At 23.2% G+C, this 22,670-nt stretch overlaps 4 protein-coding genes across 6 annotated transcripts in view; 2 read left to right on the forward strand and 2 right to left on the reverse strand.

Moving 5' to 3' along the window:
• The window catches only part of LOC129613398 (SH3 domain-binding protein 5 homolog), a 63,860-nt gene extending 52,763 nt beyond the window's left edge, over positions 1-11,097 (reverse strand). The window contains exon 1 of the mRNA XM_055527438.1: positions 10,440-11,097. Coding sequence (XP_055383413.1) covers positions 10,440-10,517 — 78 coding nt within the window. The 5' untranslated portion in view covers positions 10,518-11,097. The remainder of the gene's footprint in view (positions 1-10,439) is intronic.
• Positions 11,098-11,704: 607 nt separating this feature from the next.
• LOC129613407 (MRG/MORF4L-binding protein) lies at positions 11,705-13,882 on the forward strand. The gene is made up of 2 exons (XM_055527451.1): positions 11,705-12,207; positions 12,854-13,882. The coding sequence occupies exons 1-2, from the start codon at positions 11,847-11,849 to the stop codon at positions 13,039-13,041; spliced, it is 549 nt and encodes a 182-aa protein (XP_055383426.1). The 5' UTR covers positions 11,705-11,846; the 3' UTR covers positions 13,042-13,882.
• Positions 13,883-14,651: 769 nt separating this feature from the next.
• On the reverse strand, positions 14,652-17,793 carry LOC129613417 (glucose-6-phosphate isomerase). Its single transcript, XM_055527480.1, has 4 exons — positions 17,556-17,793; positions 15,978-16,560; positions 15,146-15,914; positions 14,652-15,071 (listed from the first exon to the last, which is right to left on the reverse strand). Exons 1-4 carry the CDS (start codon positions 17,684-17,686, stop codon positions 14,884-14,886), a joined length of 1,671 nt encoding a protein of 556 aa, XP_055383455.1. The 5' UTR covers positions 17,687-17,793; the 3' UTR covers positions 14,652-14,883.
• Positions 17,794-18,453: 660 nt separating this feature from the next.
• On the forward strand, positions 18,454-22,439 carry LOC129613384 (protein lines). Of its 3 annotated transcripts, none has more exons than XM_055527419.1 (4): positions 18,454-18,689; positions 19,236-20,511; positions 20,567-21,120; positions 21,211-22,439. In XM_055527419.1, the coding sequence occupies exons 2-4, from the start codon at positions 19,340-19,342 to the stop codon at positions 22,059-22,061; spliced, it is 2,577 nt and encodes an 858-aa protein (XP_055383394.1). In that variant the 5' UTR covers positions 18,454-18,689; positions 19,236-19,339; the 3' UTR covers positions 22,062-22,439. The 3 variants fall into 3 exon arrangements, with proteins under 3 accessions (XP_055383394.1, XP_055383396.1, XP_055383395.1); XM_055527421.1 differs by lacking the exon at positions 18,454-18,689 and adding an exon at positions 18,817-19,070; XM_055527420.1 differs by lacking the exon at positions 18,454-18,689 and having other exon boundaries at positions 18,817-20,511.
• The last annotated feature ends 231 nt before the right edge of the window (positions 22,440-22,670 follow it).

Raw genomic sequence — 22,670 nt, forward strand, 5'->3', positions numbered from 1 at the left:
AATAAAATATTCTTTTCTAACTGTTGTCTTTTCTAACATCAATGTCAGTCATTTTTAACAATTAGTTATTGTGTAAATGCAGAAACACATGAATACAGCAAAAAAAATCAAAAAACGACAATCATTTACGTTAGCAACAATTATTAAGTACTCATGTGTATACTCGTATTTTTAATCATTTCGTAAATTTCTAAATTCCACATAAGATTATATCTACGCTTTCAAAAAAATTAAAATCTCTCTTTATTTTTTTGTACATCTACTTTCTAATGCATTTCGAAATAATTAAGACCAGAGCAAATTTGTTTGTATAAAATTAAAAAAAAAAAGAAAAGGAAACTATCATAGATAGCGCTATAATAATAAAAATCCAAAACAAATTCCATAATTGATTGATTTGACTGATAAAACTGCCTTAGAGTAGTTGTGTAACACTTCCATTTTAATTTTTTAATATTTCAAACGTCAATGAACTTTAAAACGCAAGAGTAATAAATAATGTAGGTACTTAAATATTATCAAAATTTATTTAATATACAAAAGAGACAACAAAAAAAAAAAAAATTTCCAATTAAAAAATAAAATAATCCATTATCGAAAAAAAAAATAAAATCAAATGAAATTATTTTTGAGAAAATGCTATTGCTTATGCAACGATGATTAATCAAATAAAATTATTTACAATACAAAAATAAAATAGAAAAATAAATATTTTTCAATGTTGAAACATAAATTATTAAATGCTCGGCTACATATGTATGTAATTGAAAGTTTTTCAATTAAAAGTACCCGATCTAATATCAATTTTTGATTATCATTACTTATTGGTAGTTGGTACATAAATATAGGTGTACATATTCTACTCGTTTTTGATTAAACTCTAGTTGATTCGATTAACCCAAGCCTCTAATAAAGCATAGGAAAACATACAAAACAATTTTTTATTTTGCTCAATAGTAAACATACTAATAAGGAAATTCAACATTAAATTGAAAAATCACATTCTATAATAGTGCATCTTGCATTTTTTTTTTTTTATATTATAAAAATTTTTTTTCCAGTTTCCTCTTAAAGATTTCAATCATCATTTAAAAAAAGAAAAAATGTAGCAAATAAATTACAGTTTTTAAAATACTAAGTACATGAAAAATAATTGGCTATTTTTTTTCTTTGTAATTTTAAAATATTTCCCTCAGTTTTTTCTTTACTAGTATGTGAATTCTAAAACCTAACAATATTGACTAGTTAAAATTAATATCACGTTCCTGTTTTCATAAAGAAAAACTTTTCTAATGGTCAAATACATTTTAAATCTTAATTGGCATTAAATTAATAATTTGAGTAATATTTTAGTGTCTGCCAAATTTCTAGTTACCATACGTACTAACATAATTAGAAAGAGTAAAATTAAATTAAATTATAATGGAAAATTCGGAAAATTATAGGAAATTCTTATAAAAATTATCCGGAAAATCTAATTTTTATTTATGATATAATTTTTTTAATTTTATTCCAATTTAATTTTCACTTACTCAAATTATCATTTAAAATATGTACGCAACTTCTTGCAAAAAAAAAACATTATAGACTTTGTAAATACAAAAGGCAACAAACACACTGTGAAAGTACCATTACGATATTATATCTATTTTTTTTTGTCATTGATTCGGTATTAGTTTAAAATGTTAATGGTGGTAAAAAATAAGAAATTTGAACTCCTCCAAAGAAAATATAGGCCTCATACATAGAATTCTATATTTAAAATTTAATATGGAAATTTGAAATTTTTTAAATTAATTGTTGTTCTTGTAAAATACTTTTTCTTCTTTAGCTGTCATAATATGAATTAATGTTATAAATATGAGTTTAAAAACTATTAAACTTTTTTATTAAATTACTTAATCTGCTGCATTTCTTGCTGTAAAATCACATTAATAATCTATACCCTTATTTATAAAACAAACAACGACACTGAACTCTACTCTATTAATAAAATTGTATTTCGTGAACGGAACATAATTTTTATGCTCGGGTTCAAAGCCTACTCGTGGCGAAATTTTATTAAAAAAAAATTTTTTTTTTTTTGGATATTTTTTTTTTAATTTCATATTCATTCATATATAAAAAAAAGCATATACATACTACAAATAAAAATTTTGTTTTATTATTTAGAAAAAAAAAAATTTTCAATATGCATCTAGAAATTTTTGTAATTATGGGAAAAAGAACCTAAGAAAAGGAAAATACAAAGTTTGAGCATTAAAAATTTTTCATATATTTCATTGAATAGATATTAGATGGCGCTTCTACGAAACGAAATTCACTTACATTTAAACATCAAACTTCCATCAAATTTTAGTGAAATCATACAAAAACAATAAATAATTTTTAGAAGTGAAAAATTTTCTCTAAATCAAAATACAAAATTGCATGCGGAATGAATGCAATGAATAAAATGAATTATTTATGCTATTAGTTATTTATTACACACACTTGCATTAAAATGTTAAAAATATAAAAAATATATTTTGCCTTTTCTCTTTAATTTTACTTTTACTGCTATTTTGTGAAACTAGTTTCTTTTTGTTTACAATATTGTACTGAAAAAAAAATGTCTGTATTTTAATTAAAAAAATTTAAAAATAAAACAAAATACAAAATTGCTACTAATTTACACATTTATTTTTAGATACATACTTAAATATTATAAAAAAAAATATGTAAATAGCAAATATACAACATACATATTTATATATTCTAATTCTATCACACACCAAACAAAAATTAAAATTGCGGTGTTCTTTTACATATTTACGTTACGTACGTTTTCACAGTATTTTTAATGAAATGAATAAATTAATTTTAAAAACAACAAAAACAAAAAAAAAATGTTGATAAAGCTGGTTTTAGTAGAGAAGCGCAATTGATTTGAATCGCTCTCCGTGGAGTGAAATTATCATTTTATTTTAGCCCCTTTATTAAATCACATGAAATAAACACAAAGGTGAATTGTATAAATTCCTTAGTGATTCCCATCAGGGCATAATTTTGTTGAAAAACATGATATTTTTTTTTGCAATTCTCACCACGTGTTTTGTATAAATAAAATTTTTTTTTCTTTACATTTATTGCTCTCAGAGAGAATTGAACTCAAACATTAAAAATTTTATTCATAACGTAAATAATTTTTGACGTCTTAGACAATTTAGCTAAAATGACTTAAAAATTTTTAACAACAAAAGAAAAATATAGAATCGTGTACATAAGCAGGTATGTGTGTGAAGAAATAATAAAAAAAAGGGCAATCTACATTATTATTGTTAACATTTTTGTTCGGTATAAGTAAATTGAAAAAATTTTAATAATAATTATTGTTAAATATATTAAGAATTTAATACAAAATTTAAAAAATTTAATTTTATGCGGATATGAATTTTGTGTTCTATTAAAGAATATACTGAATTAAACTAAATTAATCAGGTTAATTCCAGTTTTACTTAAAGCATTTAATGCTTTTAATGCTTTACAATTATACTTATACAGAAAAACCCATATAATGTGTTTACTTAAAATTGTGTATAGATATGCATTTATGGTAAGCGGTGTATTAGAGACTACATTCCAAAACTCTTTTAATGAAAAAAATTAGCATGCACAAATATGCAAATGAATTTATGAAAATTGAAAAATATTTTATTTACATGAATTAAGCAGAAGAATAAATCATAATTATTTTAATGTTACACTAAAAAGATGTTAATAATGAATTGAAAAATTTGACATTTAAAAATGTCAAATACATAAAGTTTGTAAAATAATGTTTTCAATAACATTTTGTGTTGAGCAACATTTTTTATGTAATTAAAATTTGTTTTTTTTTTTTCATGTAAATTCTGGTATGGTACCTACTGATTTCAAAATATTGTAGGCAGACTATAAGGTATAGAGGCTGTTCACAAAATGAATTAAAAATATTTTTTTTTTTTTCGAAAATAATTGTATAGAATGAGCAATTCGTGATTTCAAAATATTAGAATGCAAAACGGAAAGCAAAAACTTCTATACCAAATAGGGAAGCAATTTATTCGGATCTTACTGTAACTTATTTTACCAAATTAAAATTTTATGTTACATATTATATTTTTTGATTGTTAATCTTTTCTTTGGTAATTTCTCTGCTTTTGTACCTACATACACATTAACAAATATAATTTTAGAATATTTTACTGGAAGCAATAAAATAATCTTTGATTTATAAAAATTGCTACTTTTTTTTTTCTATTCCTACTATTCTTTTCTTATTAATTTTATTTATATAACTATATGTGTAGCAGCTATATTAGTACGTATTTATATATTTGTTTATTCTTAATAACGATAATATTTATATTTATTTACTTCATTTTGTAGGCAGGATGAGAAAAAACAAAATACCCAAACGTAGATAGACAACAATAATAGAATATCAACACAAGTAACAATCAGAAACGTTTAGCGTTAATAATTTTAAAATTAAAAAAAAAATATATATAAAAAAAGATTAAAACTAGTCGATTTCAATAAGATTTATGTATATCAATTTTTATATTTAAAATGATGAAGTCAGTTTTTTGTGTATTTCGCGAGAAAAATTTTTTATTTATTGTTAAAATGGTTATTATGCATGTTAAAGGAAATCTTAGAAATTATTGTGATTTTTTTTTTTATATTTGTTGTTATTTTACTGTTGTTAATAATATTAATGCGTTTTATATTGAATTATCGTTAAATAAATGTTTGTTAGTAACTATGTATATAAAAAGAAACATACATACAACTTATGTTAATAAGAAAAATAATAAATTTAAGATGAGACTTGAATAATATTATGATTTTTTATAATAAATTCATTTGAAAGCAAAAGTACTTGTACATGAATGTATTTTGTACAAACCAAAAGAATTTTCAGTTCGTAAATAATTTTGTAATTTTAAAAAAAAATATTGCTAACCATAAAAAGAAAAAAAGATATTATGCATGTATCCAGTTTTGAGTTATTTTCGATAAGTAAAAACAAACATAATCCTGTTGATCCGGGACAAATGGTTAATTCACGTGAAATTTTAAGAGAAAATATTAAAAGACATTGCCGATTAAAATATTATTTAGTTTTGTCTAACCCGGTAATGGCATTGTCTAGAATAAAGCAAACGGAATTACCGCCGCAAATAAAGCTTCTACTTTTTGTTCTCCGCTTTCGTTCTGTTTTTAAACTAAGTAAGCAATCGCATAAAAGAAAATTCAAATTAAATTCATTTGTTTTGTTTGCTATTAAAGAAATTTTTCTTACATGAGTGGAATATATACGGGGGTCCGACTTTATATTTTATATCAATTATAAAAAAAAAATCTAATTCAATATTTGAATTTATAGGGTATTCAATATACATAAATTTATTTTTATTTATTAATTAATTAATCATTTATATTGTAATAACATTTAATAAATAATTCTAATAAATAATTGATAACAATATTTTAATAGTAGCTATAAAAAATAATAATAGTAGCTATAAAAATCTTATCGAATAAATGAAGTTCAATAGCATTAATATAAAATATTTGAATATTTGAATTTTTCAGACATGAAAGTTCGACTAATTTGATTTTAGTTCGAAAATTAATATTCGAAATTTTTTTGTTACTATATAAGTAATAATAAACAAAATTTCTTAACTTAATGAATCATACACCAAAAGTAGTTTTCAAATTTAATTCAGTTTCCATCAAATTCGAAAATTCCTGAATGAAAGAATTAAAATAGACCTTAATCAATGACAAAATTCACGGAGAATATTCAAAAATTCAACTTGAGCAAAAAAAATTTGCCATTCAAAGTTCGACTTTGGGCAAAAAATATAAAAAAATTCATAATTTTATATTTTCTTCTTTTGTCTATTATTTTTCAATAGCTAAAATAATTTTGCGTATTTATGCTAAATTATTTATTCATGGATATGTGTGTATGTATATAAAATATTCCTATTCAATATGTTTTCTTAATATAAATTATAATCGTGCAGGTAATATTTAAAACCATATTAACATAAATTAAATGAACTGAAAAAAATAAACTGTAAAGAATTTTTTATTATAAAAATAAAGAAAAAGAAATAAAGTAATAAAAATATCAATTAATATATTGAATATATTAAATTAAGATGTCTGTGAACACACACAATAATTACACACTTATTTAGAATACACATTACTCTGTTTACTACCTATACTGTACAGGTACATAAATAGTATTTTGTTCAAATATGTGCTTAAATATTAATTTATGTATTCTTACGCTTAAGCAAATTTTAAAATTACGTAAGTACTTATCAGAAATTTGTTTCATTATATATAGATAGCTATATTTTGGCAAATTTCTTTTAGTAAGGGAAAGGGGGGAGGCAAATGTTTGTCTATTACTTAAGTATATTCCTGTTTTTTATTGTTCTATTTATTTTCAAGTATATGTAAATAGGTACTTATTTTATTCTTAAGTTACAAAAAGTAAAATTATCACATTATGAATATTACTGTCAAAAAGATAACCATTATTACACGATAAGCTATACATTATAAAATTTTCATTTAGAAAATTAATCAAAACGGTTGTTAGTCCTTGTCAGTCGTTATATATATAAATTGTTCGAGAATCCACAATACCCAAAAAAATTAACAAAATGTTACTCAGTTCGTTTAGATTCATTCCATCATCTTGTTTCAGGCGATAGAATACCTTTAAATCGTGTCATCGTGTCAAAGACGCTCTAAAAATAAAAATATTACGCACGCATCATAATTACAATTCTAGTTTTATGTAGAATAGAATGAATGACTCTTTTAAAATGACAATACTTTCCGTAATTTTATATTCAAAATATCACCAAATTATTTACCCAATACAATCCAACTTAGTTATTTTTTCTAAATTTTCGTCTCATTCTGGAACACTTTTATAAATCCAATCATTAAAAAATTTATAACTTGAGCACAATCCTATCAAAAAATTATCAAAAACAATTTACGATATTAAATAATAAATTAAGTACTTATGCAAACATCACGTTTTTCAAGTTTTTTTTCTAAATAATAAACTATTGAGGTTTATGTACTTATGTGTACTTTAAATTAACAAAATCTATACTTAAGTATGAGCATTTGAATTATATCAGATAGAAAAAAAAAGTAATAATTTTAAGCATATTGAAGTAACGTTTTTGTTTTTTATTAACTATTGCTTATGTGTTGATCAAACGTCATTTTATAATTTTTTTTTTTTTTTGGAATAGAAATCAAAAGTAATAAAGCTTTTATCAAAACAATGAAAATTTTATCACTTGTACAAAGTTTAAAAAAAAAAAAATACAAAGTGACTGATTAGTAAAATTAATAAAAATTTTTATTATTATGACGCAATTAAATAAAAACAAAAAATTTAAGACTTTTTGGAAGAAGGAAAAAAAAAACCACATTTTTTTTCTACAATAAATAGAGGAAAAAGCTTTAAGTAAATTACTTTTATTTTCAATTATAAAAACAGATAAAAAATATTTACTTATCATTTGTATCAAAAATTCTTATTAATGATAATGAAAAAATTCCAAGTTCAAAATGATAAAAGATTTGATTACTTTTTAAATTTCCTCATTATGTGGTTGATTACTTAAAGTAACTAGTACCTTAATTATTTATTATCATTTATCTTAAAAAATTCATCCAAAAATTCTTATCATTTCATTTTCCAATTGTTTTTATAAATAAATAATGTAATCAAAGTCTTATAACACAAACCATTGTAAGAGTAAATTTTTCATAACACTTACTTACTGTTTTGTTATACTTTTGCATTACCCTTACCCCTAATTATTTTTATTTCTCAAACCCACCACTATTTATAATATTTCTATGATTATATATACATATTCAACTCTATTTATAATACTTCTATGATTAATTAAATTATTATTATTTTCAAAACAATTACATGAATGTATAATTTTAAATTGTACATTCATGTAATTGTTCCTACATTTAAAATTAAATGGAAAGCACTAAACATAATTAAAATATTCTTTGATGAAAAAATTGAGTCAAAATTAAATTCCACGCGTTATAATGAAAAAACATTACTTTCAAATATTATTGATTACATACTTTAAAGGACAGTAATATGGATTTGATTGCCTTATTCAAAAAATAATATAAAAGTACTTATTAATAAAATTAATTTTCTCAACATAAGATATTTTGACTTACGAGTACTATTTTTTGCTTTTGTTTTCAAAAATATATTAAATACCGGTACGTATAAGGAAACTGATTACTTAAGTGAGCTTTCTCACAAAAAATTGGAAAAAATTTAAATAATTTTAATAATTTTACCATTATAATTGTAACCTACCCTACAATCATTTATAATTTTAATAATGTGTATTATTAATATACTAAAATTATTTGAATATTATTGATTGAAATTTTCTGTAATAATTCATTCTAAATTGATTTAATTATACATTTGACCTCAAATAATCTAAAAAAGTTAATAATAAATAATTGATTAAAAAAAAATTTTCTCTATATTCAGGTAATTAGATATTATGCAAAAGATTATTTCGAATTTAGAGATTAAAATTTGTTATATATAGTAAAGAGTAAATTAATATAAAAGTACCCAGGTATACTATCTACTTCCGAAATATCGAATATCAAGTTAAAAATTCATTGCATTAGATTAATTTGATCCTTATAATCTAAGTGAAAAATTTTATAAACAATTAAAAATGCGGAACAATCGGAAAATAATGATAATTTCTACCAGATTAGCTAGCATTATGATTACAGGAACAGTGAGGTGAGAGATTTTTAGCCTTTTTATAATTAGATATCAGTCTGTAAAACACATATTTTGTGGTTTTATATGTGTACATGTTTTATTTATAATTTTAATAAGAAAGTGAATAATTCCAAAACACACAATTCAATAATTAAGACAAGATATAAAATAATTAGATGAAATTTCAGATTAGATGCTAGGTTCTTAATTTGATGTTAGAAAAACTTGAACATCCCTACTATTTAGAATTATGCTGATCTTAGTACCTTATCTTAGTATCTATACTAATTTAACAATTTTATAAATTATTACAATAAATTAATAATAGATTAATACAAAGAATTCAAATAAGATTATAAGGCTCAAATTAATCCAATGCACTGAATTTTTAACTTGACATTCGAGTGTTTTTGAATTAATAAAAGTAGGTATCCAAATATTTTGATTGTGCAATATTTGTGCTCTAAAGACCCGGTTCTTTCTTTTTTCATTTCATTAACTCTATGTACCTGATTACATATATACATACAATTTTTAAATGCCTTATTTAATTTTACTTCTGAATTTCCTGACAACCAAGTCAAGTTATTTTTTTTTTTATATAAACAAATAAATAACATTACTTAGATATTGTGAGTTCAGATATACATATGTATGTTTGTAGACTAGAAATAGCTACTAACATATAAAAAATAAAAAATTAGGTAACTGTGAAAGTATCATATCCATACATTTACAAACATATATTTTTATATTTAATTTATTTTATACGCAAATTATCTAACAAAATCAGGAAAACAAACAAAAAAAAAATAAACCAGAAAAAAATAAGCACAAATGTCATGTAAGCGTAACTCAATAAAGCACCATACAATTATAATTTTTTTGTTTTTCTTTTTTTTTTTGGTTTTTTGACTTTTATGGGAATGATTTAAGCAAAAACTGTTGTATACAGTAAATTGTATAGTGTCATGCATGCTATTGCTACATAAGTAATATTTTATTATAAAAATAATGATTACCAAAATATAAATAGAGTAGGTAACTATTATGTATTTTATGTGACTGAATATACGATATGAGTTTTTTAAATAAAGTAGGTACTCAACTGTATATCTGCATACCTAATCTCATTAAAATTACTAGTTACTATTCGTTACTACAAGTAAATAGAACAAAATTCTAACATGAAAAAAAATTTGAAATTACTTAAAATTATGTTGGAAATACATATGTATGTACTTATATTCGACAATCGACATGAATAGTCAAAATTGTAATTTTCATTTTTCTATGTCACAAAAATGACAAAAAAAAAAATTCCCAAAATAAAAATGATATAAAAAATTCATTTTCGAAATTAGATTTGTTTTTGTTTTATTGTTTTCTATTTTTCTTTACTAACAAAAAACCTGTATTGCAAAATATACATAAATACATATTATATGTATATTAAATTTTATTATATAAGCTTGTATGTACATACATGAATTATTATAATATTGAAATTGACAAGTAAATCGTAATTGAAATTGAATTTTTATAATAAAAAAAAAATTATTATACAAACCTGTATACGGGGATCTAAATCTCCACCACATCCAACACCACCACCACTAGCAGCAGCACTTCCATCAATTTCTGACATTGTGACAGTTTAATCCTTAGCAGTAATTTGCAAATTAAATTTCAATTTTTATTTTCTAATTTAAATTAGGAGTATTTTATATTTTTATTTTATTTTTTTATTATCTAATTAATATTAATTAAAAATTTATGTTACAATGTATATTTTTATTGAATATTAACTATTAATTTTTAAATTTTATCATGTTTAATTTACAAGTGTATTTCTTAAAAAAAAAAACTAAAAATATAAAGTAAGGTTTAAAACCTTAATATTTTTTTTTTTTTTTTGATGAAAGAAACAATAAAAATAGAAAAATTTACAGCCTCATATTTAACATTGGGATTAATATTTTTTTCTTGTCATCTTTTCTGATTCTATTCTATTTTGAAGATTCTGTTTTTCATTTAATTTTTTAAAAACTATTTTAAAATATATTAAATCTATAGTAGCAAACCAAAAAAAAAAAAAATTAAAATTTATATTTTTTTTTCTTTCTTCGAACAAAAATCAAACTTTCACATTCCATTAACACCACATTCTTCCGTCAATTTAATTTATTATTTTTTATCGTATGATTTTACAGACCGCTGTCACTTAACTGATTTTTGACATTTTAAAAATAGTCCTAAAAATTTTGATATTTGGATTTTCGAAAAAAAAAATTAAAATGTTCGAACAATAATATACAATTCAAAATGGAAATGTCACTGTCATTTAATTTAGAAGAACGTAAAGTCACAATAATAAAATTACGATATTAATTAGGGTTTGGTAAATTAATTTATTGTTTCAAAAAAATAATCAATGAATAAAAGTTTTTAGTTGTTTTTTTGTGAAATTACCTAAATGAAATTTAGCAGTTTTCAAATTTTGATTTTGAAGTGCATGCTCATTGTTTTTAGGGTATTTAATTTCAGCTTCCGTATTTTGTATTATGTTTATGTGTCGATAAAATCATTTATGTATAAATTTAAATTGTTGTAGTCCTTTGAAAAAAATATTGCAATATCAAAATATACTTATGTATATTGTGAATAAATTAATTCAGCATTGAAGGCAATAAATTTTGACATATCTACTGACTCTTTAATATTACAAAAAAAAAACCCAACCCAAGGGTGTGTAAATGTCAAAATCAGCTGTATACTTTTTATTAAAATTTTCAAGTGCATCATTACATTTTGTCATTGCAATTTAGTAAAAGTATAATAAAACAATTTTTGATAAAGTTCTTAACATTTTTCATGTTATTTTTCAATTAAAAAATTTATAAAATTAAAGAAAATTTTTAAATATAAAAATATACATAATATATTGGTTTTATAAAAAGAGAAAAGTGCTTTAAATATGACTATGTCTTCAAAAGAGAAAAATGCATCAACAACTCCAACAATAGAATGGTCTGTTGAAGAAGATATTCAATTATTTTCTGCTCTAGAAGGTTTAAAACCAGTTGGTGTAAATAAACATTTTTATATGGCTTGTATTGCTGAACGTTTAGCAAAAGCTCTTAATCGAGAAATTCCAGCTGAAGCAATATGGGAACATTTAAGAACAATGTATAATTTGGATATGTTAGAAGAAATACAAACATTACCATTCCCAAATGAACAAAAAGATTTTTGTTTGCCAGATAGTGAATTTAGTCAATTAATTGCAAAAAAGAAAATGGAAGAGAAATTGGATGATAAAAAATCGGATAATAAAGGTAAAAAAAAAACGAAAAATCTTTATTTTATTTTTTTTTTGTATATTAGTTTACAATATTTAAAAGAATATTTTGGGCGCATATTCTACAAATTCTGTATCAAAGAATGGGTCATATATCAAAGTATTATTATTGATATAATTTTTTTTTTTTTTTTGTAAATTGTATCTTTTACTTAAATTTATAATTAAATTTAAATTGAAGTAAATAAATTATTTAATAGGTGGCTTGTGTATACATGTACATACATATGTTTATTATTAATAAAAATCACAGAAATTTAAATGTATACTGTGATACGTAAAAGTATCTATCTAGGTTTTTATGTACAGAAAAATGTGTTTATGGTAAAGTAAGTCATTACATTTCTTATTTTTTACGCTACAAAATTTATCTACTTTACACCAGTTACACATTTTTATCATTTTACCCACCTGTTGAATGAAATATTTTTTTCTCATATCCGAATGGGATAATATTGATTCTGTTCTTATGTTGAATTTGTTTTGTTTTTTTTTTTTTTTTGATAAGAGAATATAAGAAATCAATATACATATGTATGTACATACATGTATGTAGTCAGTTAAACAACAAATAAATTCTCATTTATTTTATTTTATCTTACATTGTTTTTATTTTATTTTAGATAAAACAAACAGCACGAGCAAAATACTGTCAACACAAAAAGATTTTGAAAAGAAAGTTACAGCTAAATTGCAAGCTGATATTCCAAAAAGAACACCAAAACGTACAAGAGGATCAGTTTCTTTAGAATCAAATAGCCCATCAACAACACCCCCACCTACATCAAGTAATAAAAGAAGACGTATATAAACAAAAATTTTTTTTTCTTTAAGAAAAAAAAAAAGTATAAGTTGAATGGAAAATTCAATTTTCTATTGCATTGACTTTCATCAAAAAACATTTACCTCAATTCTGTTAGATTCATCATTTGGGTTGTTATTCAAAAATGTTATAATGTTCTAATGTTAAATCAATTTTAGAATTAAAAATTCTATACTACAAAAACTAAAATATTTTTTAATAACATCCCATCACCCCAAAATGATTTGACTAGCAGAATAAGGTTGATTATTTCATTGATTCGGACCTTTTCAAGCCTTTTTTTTTCTAGCTATAATTATTTCAATATTATAATAATATGAATTAAGACTCTTTTTTTTTATTACTTTTAAAAATGTTCTTAATAAGAATGTAGATTTAAAAAAAAAAAAACATAAAAAAATCGAAAATTAATTAATCGTAAACAAAAAAACCTAGATAATAGTTAAAAACTCGTAGAAATAAAATACGAGAACTCAATGCAGAATTAAAACAAAAAAATATTATAATATTATGTAGTAAGCAAGTATTTAAAAAGAATTAAAGATTTTAAGTATTTGTAAAATTAATTTTAATGGAATTTTTAAAAAAAATTCAATTACTACTTTTGTGTATTTTTGTTTATTATTTTTTTTTCTCTTTTAAATTTATTTGACATGGATTTTGATGTGAATTAAGTTTTTTTTTTTTTGTATTTTCAATTAAAATAAGAATTTTATCTAGTTAATTTGAAGTCATTAGTGTAATATTGACCTAACAAAACAAAAAAAAAGCACTAAATTAGGTACGTTGTATCCAAAGATAATAAATGTTGTATACTATTAAAAATATTATAAAACAAAATTAAAAAAAAAAAAATTTAAAAGTAGAATTTAAGATTTATGATAAAAAATATTTTTAAAAATAAATTAACTAACATAAAATATGTTTGGAAAAACTTAAAATCCCATTTATAATTATTCTAAATAATTTTAAGAGATTACAAGGGATACAAAGGATTCTTTAAGAATTGAGGAATTTTCGATTATTCGGACATACACTGAAAATTTTGAAATTAAATCTTAAAAGTTTTTTCTCAAATACTTGCAAATCTTCAAAAATTGACTGTGTATTTTACTTGTAACATACAAGAGTAATTCTTTAAATATTCAACATTTTTATAACATAATAGATGACCTTCTTCTAATTAGTTATATTTTTGAAGTAGTTATAAAAAAACTTAAAAATTTCTGGACAACTTAAGGTACAACTATCATTTTCGAACGTGCTTTTGCAATTTGGATTTGTCGAACGTTCTTAATATTGAAGACATAAGTTAAAACTATCGAAAATCCCCTAGTTTAAGAAAATTACAAGGAATACAATGAATTTTTTTAAAAATAAGCTGGAAAAATAAAACAGAAAATTTTAATTGGAAAACGGTTCCCTCAACCTTTTCGTCTGGTTTTTTTTTTTTATTTACTTCTTCAAAATTTTTTCCACATTTTTCTTGTTTATTTTTTATAATATACAATTATTACGCACATTTACACAACAACTTTTTTATGTACTTTTACAATGTTTTTTTTTTTAAATTTTTGCAAATGAAAACATTTTATGAATGCTTTTTTCTTTTTCTTGATAATTTTCTACGATAAATATATTTTTTTATTTCTGTTTTTAACATTAAATTTCTACAAAAATTACAAAAAAAAATTATTTGACATTTTTCCTTAAATAAAGAGCAAGTAAATAAAAAAATAAGTTATTTATAACAAAATGAGAAGGAAAAAAATACAATAATATAAAAAGAAACTTTGATACATCTTTTTTTTAAATGGTTTCTGATTTTCTTTACCAATTTGATTTGATAAAGTTGATTAAACCATTGGTGGAACTATCATGTGAGGAAACTGGATTATTATTTGCAAGTTCAGGTTCAATTGCTTTTGCCAATTGTTTTCCCAATTCAACGCCCCATTGATCGAAGGAATTAATATCCCAAATAATACCTTGTGTGAAGATTTTATGTTCATACATAACTGAAAATTGAAATTCAATAAAACAATTAGTATTTTTATAACAAAAACAAAAAAAAAACCAAATGAAAATTTACCAATTAAAGCCCCCAATGTAAATGGTGTTAATTTTTTCACAACAATTGAATTTGTTGGACGATTACCAGTAAAAACTTTATGTGGTAATAATTTTTCGATTTTATCTTTAGCCATACCAGATTTTTCCAATTCAGATTTAGCCTGATCTGGTGTTTTTCCAGCCATTAAAGCTTCAGTTTGTGCAAGAAAATTTGCCAATAAAATTTTATGATGAATACCATTCGAGATTGGATTGTGAGTAACAGCTGGTGCAATAAAATCACATGGAATCAATCGTGTACCTTGATGTATCAATTGATAGAAAGCATGTTGACCATTTGTACCAGGTTCACCCCATACAATTGGACCAGTATTATAATCAACATTCAATGATGATTTTGTTACAAATTTTCCATTACTTTCCATATCACCTTGTTGGAAATATGCAGCAAAACGATGTAAATACTGATCATATGGCAGTAATGCATGAGTTTCTGCATTATAAAAATTAGAATACCAAATGCCAAGTAGTGCTAAAATAACTGGTGCATTTTTCTCAAATGGAGCTGTTTTAAAATGATTATCCATATAGTATGCTCCATCTAATAATTGTTCAAAATTATCAAATCCAATTGATAAACAAATGGATAAACCAATTGCTGACCACAATGAATAACGTCCACCAACCCAATCCCAAAATCCAAACATATTAGCACTATCAATACCAAATTCAGTTACTTTTTCTTTATTTGTTGATAATGCAACAAAATGCTTGGCCACTGATGAAGGCTGCAAATTTAATGAAAAAAAAATTATTTTATATTATTAACTAAAAAATATATTTTTTTTTACATCATTTGTTTTTTCCAACAACCAATTTTTAGCTGATGTAGCATTTGTTATTGTCTCTTGTGTTGTAAATGTTTTTGATGCAACAATGAATAATGTTGTCTCCCAATCAATTTTTTTTAATGTTTCAGCCAAATGAGTTCCATCAATATTTGAAACGAAATGTGATTTTAAACCTTTACAATATGGTTTTAATGCTTCAGTAACCATAAGTGGTCCTAAATCAGAACCGCCAATACCAATGTTAACAACATCAGTCATTTGTTTTCCTGTATGACCTTTCCATACACCAGAGATAACTTGATTACAAAATTCTTTCATATGTTGTAAAACTGCTCGTACTTCAGGCATAACATCTTTATCATCAACATTAATTGCATTATTTGAACGATTTCTCAATGCAACATGTAAAACAGCACGATCTTCTGTTATATTTATACGTTCACCTGAAAACATAGCATCTCTAGCTTTTCCAACTTCACGTGAATTTGCTAAATCCAAAAGAAGACTCCATACTTCTGGTGTAATACGATTCTTTGAGTAATCAAGAAGAATATCTCCATCAGCTGGTGTAGGTAATCGAAGACTAAAAAAATGAAAGTATTAAGATAACAAAATAAAAATTTGATAATATCAAAAGTATCTATCAACCAAATTAAATTAGGTAAGGTATACGTGTATATCTAAATAATAATTAAACGTTAAACGCAAAGCTAGTCAGAATAGATTCTTCTATAACAAAAAGTTAATGTAACAAAAAGCTTATTTTTTTCACCACAGATTAAACCGCATTTTATATGTGTACAAAATAAATAAGCAGTCATTTTTATTACATACAATTTATAATAAAAAACTTATAAAATTGTTATCGTTATTACAAGTGGAAAGATACCTTTCTATATTTTTAATAACATAGCACTTTAATATTTACATAAGTGGGTTTGCAGTCTAAAAACGGTTTAATCTCCATTACCTTTATCTAATGTAAATTGTTGTATGACTTTTAACCTTTTTAAACTTGAAAATACATACATACTTATAAAAACAAGAAAAAAATATCCTCGTAAATTTATTTTTAGCACAAATTTAATGCTATTGACCCCAACTCCTATTTACAAAATTTTACTTTGTAAAGAATATTTTGGCTTATTTCAGGTGCTATAAATATGTACCCACTAAAATAAATTCATTTTTTTTTATTTAAATATTCAAGGTCAACTGCCATATAACCATATAATTTTCTTATTTGTACGATCAAGAATCAAATAAGACTTTTAAAATGTAAAATTTATTTACATACATATTAACTAATACTAAGGTTCAATTTTTTTTCAATATTTTAAAATTTAAGTTTTTAATTGACCTACTTTTACAAGTTCATATTTATAAAACTTTCTAATTAATTCTGTTTTAATGTTACGGATTATAATTGATAGCCATTATTTAAAAATTTAAAACAATACAAAATTTTAATTAATTTTTTTTTTAATTAATATTGGAATTGGTTTTTTTTTTTCTTTTCAAAGAGATCAATATTAATATTCAGCTGTTGCATTTATTAAGCGGTTTTTTCTTACATACCTGAACTTATCAAAACGCCCATTATCGGCAGCAAATAATTCTTTGATATTTAATTTAGAACCGTTTGCATTATAATATTCTTGAATTTTCTTATAAACTGGATCAGTAGATAAAAGAGGTTTATTAGCCATTATATTTCTTTTAGTTTTAACAAAAAAAATATATTCTTAATTTTTGAAAAAAAAAAACTCCAGCCAACGATATTTGAACCTTCTTTTGGACAGCAATTTACCTTTGGTCAATGTCAGAAATGTCATATTTTTGTTCTGTTCCATCATCTGATAAAAACAATACTCGAAATTTTTTAACGTTATCACAATGATGTGCTGCCATCACGGCTAATATTTTTGTTATGTCAAGGTTGCCATACTAAAAAATTTTACAAAGTAGAAGTTCCACATATTCGCCTGTACTACAACAAATGCCATAATTTTTTAGTAAGGTAATTGAGTAATCTGATGTTAAAAAATTTAAATATTTTTCTTATTAAAGCTCCATTTCTCCCTTTCAAACAACTAATTTATATCAAGATAATTTGCTATGAAAGCATGTTCGATTAAAACTTCCTCTACACATAAAAATTTATATAGAAAAAAGTTTTTAACCGCTACTAGGTTCCTTGTTCCTGAAATATCATACATTTTCTTTACATTGCAAAATCTGTAGAGTTAATTTAATATTTTTACTTACATTGTGTATATGAATAAAATTTTGTCCTAGTAGTTGAACAGTATCAAACATTAGATTTCAGAGACAAAACTTACAAGATAAAGTGGCACTTTCTACTTTTATTTTGAGTTTAATTTTCGATTATCGATACTAGTTGTCACGAAAAAATAACAATCCATTTTGACATTTTCATATTATTTTGGCTTTAAATTGAAAACGATGGCGGCCATCTTAGAAAGTAAAATTTTGTAAGAAAATATAAGCGTTTTCTTATTTTTAATTAAATTTAAAAACAATATTTAAAAAATAAATATTAAATAATTTACATAATATTTTATGGAAAGTTTTCTATAAGTAGAAATATTAAAAAGTATAAATAAAATAATTGAATGAAAGTTTATAAACATTTAAAAAAAAAAACAATATGATTGGTGACATTTGTTTTGAAAAAAATTATTTAGAAAGGTAAATAAATTACTCAAAATGTGAAATAAATATAAATTAAATCATTAAAGGAACTAAAAATTAATGTAAAATGGTAAAATGTTTAAGAAAAATTCTTGGAATTTTATTGAATTATTGCAACCTTGCAATTGCGTATTTCAGTAGCGCTAGGCCTTCTGTGAAGCGTGGTTTAATTTTTGTAATTAATTTAACAAAATATATTGTTATTAATATTGTAAATATTAAAGAAAATTAAAAATATCTTATATTTTAATATTGAAGCAAAAATAGAATAGTATAGTACGGATTTAAACAGAATAAGTAAGCCTCAATTGAAGAGTGCACAGTAGTTAAAAAATCATGGCTGCTCTCAAACTCTACAGGTGGCCATTCAAGAAATTGGTGAGCTGGTATTGGGTATAAAGAAGAATAAACAAATTAGAATTTCGTTTTTAATAACTATTTAAATGTTTTATAATAAAGAAATAATTATATTAATCTAATAAAAGTAATAATTGTCTTAATGTAATTAAAAACATAATTATCACATATTTATTTACATTTTAGGTTCTTACAACTGTGTGCAAATTGAAATTAGAAAATATGATAAAAACTAATTAATTGAAGTAATTTTGTTTTTGTTGTAAGTTTATGAAGTAATTAGTAGCAAAATGTCAAACGAGCAACCAGTATCAAAGCGTCAGAGAATAGAAAATAGTTCTCGACCTAACTCAAGTATTGATAAAACCAATACGACAAACACGCTAACAAAGACTATCCAAACTCCAGATATCTTAGCAATTGGACACCAAATAACTGATCCATCTGAACACAATGGTAACTCTCATAAGATTAGTGCAGCTATTTCATATGGACCAAATTCTATGTCTTCGGGATGTTCATCATCTTGTTCAACGAGTACGAGTCCCACAAGTAGTTTAAACAGCAGTACTGATGAAGTTGACAAAGTTAATAATCACACTAATATACCAGAGTCTACATCAAATAGAGAAATTCCTGATTTAATAAAAAACAATGTATCAAAATCAAATAGAAACATTCACTGTTTAAATAAAGACGTATTACAAACAACGACAACTAGAAATGAAATGGCTGATTTTGAAGGTTTTTTGGTTAAACAGTGTTTATGTGAAGTTAGTGAGACAACATTAAGGAGACCGTTTGAATCACATTATCATGAAGACTCTAATGGTACTAAAAGAATAGCAAATTTAAGTGAATGGCCCACTAGTAAATTAATGCAGTTTTTATCAAATCTTCAACTTTTATTTGACATATATTTAAAACAAAATTCTAAGGGTTTTATATGCAGTCGAATTATGGATATATGTGACGCTTTAATTCGTAATGATCATAATTTAATTGATGAAATAATTGAACTAGCTAATTTCAACAACAAATTTGTGCAATTTATAGCAGGTCGTGTGTTAGCTAGCTTTCTTGTAATAGCGAAACATAATATGAATGATGATTGGCTAAAAAAACTAATCGATAATTTATTTTGCTTTGAACGTATGGATTATATCGCAATACGGAAAATGCATTTTAGTTTAGAAATAATTAAACAAATTGTGGAATGGAAGGATATCGATATTCATCCACTGGAAGATGAATTAAATGATCAAAGAAATGCGGGCATTTCGCATTCACAAGCATCATCATCATCATCAACATCAGCTGCACAACAACACCAGCAACCACAATTTCATCCTAGAATAGAAAATAATTATTTTGCAATAAATTTTAACAGGGAAATGGACCGTGAAGCAGGGGGAAGTAGTTCAAATAATATCGATAACGAATATATTGGAAGAAATGAAAGGTAAAATTTTTATTTTTCTATCTATGTTATTTTGAAAATGTGGTTTATTCTGTAGATATATAAGCAACGATAATGATGACAATAGCAATTCAAGCCAAAGTCCAAGTCATGTTTTATCCCAAAACGGTTGTCACCTAATTTCGTTAACCGATTCAGAAAGTTTTGATACAACTCATTTAAAATGCGTTACAATAAAAATTTTAGAAAATAAATGGCCTGCTTTAGTCAAAAATATGAGTCAATTAATATCTTCATTTCGTAATGTAACGAATGCAGAAAATTGTATTTTAACTTTTTTGGTGTTATGGGAAAACATAATAAGTGTGAAAGCAAATTTATCAATTGTTGAAACATTACCGTTTTACGCTCAATTGGATAAATTTGAATTACTGTTGAATCAAGAATTATCATGCACAATATATAAACAGATGTTAAGTTTATTTAATGAAGCTTTATGTTATGGAAGCACATTAGCGCTTCAAGATCTTTTACCGGAAGAGACATGCATGTTAGCACATCAAATTGTTCGCCATGTAAAAGATTTTCGAATATTAGATTCTTTACCAAGGCGACAACCTGAAAATTCAATAAGCTTGATTGGATATAAAGGTAAATTTTTAATTAAAAATTTATAATATTTTAAAAATTTTTCTTTTCTTTAAAAGTTGTGTTCACTTATTTAAACTTTTTTCTTTTTAGGCCGAAGTATAATTTATGAAAATACATCATTGGATCATATTAGTGAAAATGATTTGTTAGCATCGCAAATTATTGGTGATGATGATGGTACTGAAATAAATAGCAATATTAACGATAACCATACAAATTTGCAAATAGACTCAAATGATATACCAGATATGGATAAAACGATATTGCAAAAAATTGTACTACTTGTATTAAAATCAGTTGCTGTAACTGTTAAAGAAATTCGAAGTGATTCTTCGGATTCATCAATTGATAGTACAGATTATGATGCATTTCAAGATATGGTATTAATTGAACGATCAATACGTGATGTATTAAAGAAATTAGAATCATTTATTAAAAATACTTTAGAATTTCATCCAGAATGTCATTTTAGTAAAATTTTAATACATTTATTTGATGATCAAGATGATCATTTAATTGAAGCAATGGTTTGTACTTTAGATGTTACAGCTGGTATATCATTTCGTAATAATGCATTCCCAGAATTAGTGGCAATGTTAAATCCAGTTTATACGTTCCTAGAATTTTTAAAGATGATATCAAATAGTTCAGATTTATTATTAGATTTATTAGTTAGTAATGAAACATGTTTTCTATTATATCTATTACGTTTTCTAAAATATATAAGAATAAATTGGTCAATGTTTATAAGTAGTTGTCGTGAATTCGATGAAAATATGGGTGGATCAAATTGTTTAGATGATGCTATGAGTGTATTAATTCGATTAAGATTACAAATTAGTAGATTAGTATCAAAATCTTTATATCCATATGATATATCACCAATATTAAGATTATTAGAAAGTTGCGAAAGTTTATATGAAGGCAATGAATTAAGTTAAATAATTTAAATTAAATTTAACAATGAATTAAATTTGTAAAATAAAGAATAAAATATAAGATAATTATATTAATTTTAATAATAAGAAGTGCCGCAAAATAATTAACCTCAGTACAAAAACAAATATAAATATATCAAGTTGTATATATGAAAATATATATATATATATATATATATATATATTTTTTTAAATTGCAGGAAGTCTTAATTATCGGGTTTTTTTTTTTTAATTAATTTTCATTTACGGGAAATTTTTATAAGAAAAATTTATGTGTATTATTTAATATTTCTTGCTAATTAATAGTTCCATTATGATGTTAATATTTGTTTATGAAAATAATAACAGGTAATTTTGCTTTAAATAAAAAATAGATTTATGATTGCAGTACACATTTATATAGAAATATGTATGTAAATTTTAGTTATATACGTCAGAAATACATAAATAATAATAATAATATAAGAGCCATAAAATTACATAAATTTTCATAACTACTTTATTTTTTTGCATAAATTATGATAAAAATCACGCCAATCAATTCCGAATTAATACGCTCAAACTATTAAAAATTTTATTATTTTTTTTTATTTATTTTTGTTTCAACAAATT

The sequence above is a fragment of the Condylostylus longicornis genome, unplaced genomic scaffold (assembly GCF_029603195.1).
Source record: "Condylostylus longicornis isolate FDR11 unplaced genomic scaffold, ASM2960319v2 ptg000083l, whole genome shotgun sequence".
NCBI lineage: Eukaryota > Metazoa > Arthropoda > Insecta > Diptera > Dolichopodidae > Condylostylus > Condylostylus longicornis.

Coding starts and splice junctions, on each gene's coding strand:
- LOC129613407 (XM_055527451.1), top strand. CDS start 11,847: ATGACTATGTCTTCAAAAGAGAAAAATGCATCAACAACTCCAACAATA. Junction 12,208..12,853: donor TAAAAAATCGGATAATAAAG/GTAAAAAAAAAA, acceptor ATTTTATTTTAG/ATAAAACAAACAGCACGAGC.
- LOC129613417 (XM_055527480.1), bottom strand. CDS start 17,686: ATGGCTAATAAACCTCTTTTATCTACTGATCCAGTTTATAAGAAAATT. Junction 16,561..17,555: donor GGGCGTTTTGATAAGTTCAG/GTATGTAAGAAA, acceptor TCATTTTTTTAG/TCTTCGATTACCTACACCAG. Junction 15,072..15,145: donor TACATTGGGGGCTTTAATTG/GTAAATTTTCAT, acceptor TTCAATTTTCAG/TTATGTATGAACATAAAATC.
- LOC129613384 (XM_055527419.1), top strand. CDS start 19,340: ATGTCAAACGAGCAACCAGTATCAAAGCGTCAGAGAATAGAAAATAGT. Junction 20,512..20,566: donor TATATTGGAAGAAATGAAAG/GTAAAATTTTTA, acceptor TTTATTCTGTAG/ATATATAAGCAACGATAATG. Junction 21,121..21,210: donor AAGCTTGATTGGATATAAAG/GTAAATTTTTAA, acceptor TTTTCTTTTTAG/GCCGAAGTATAATTTATGAA.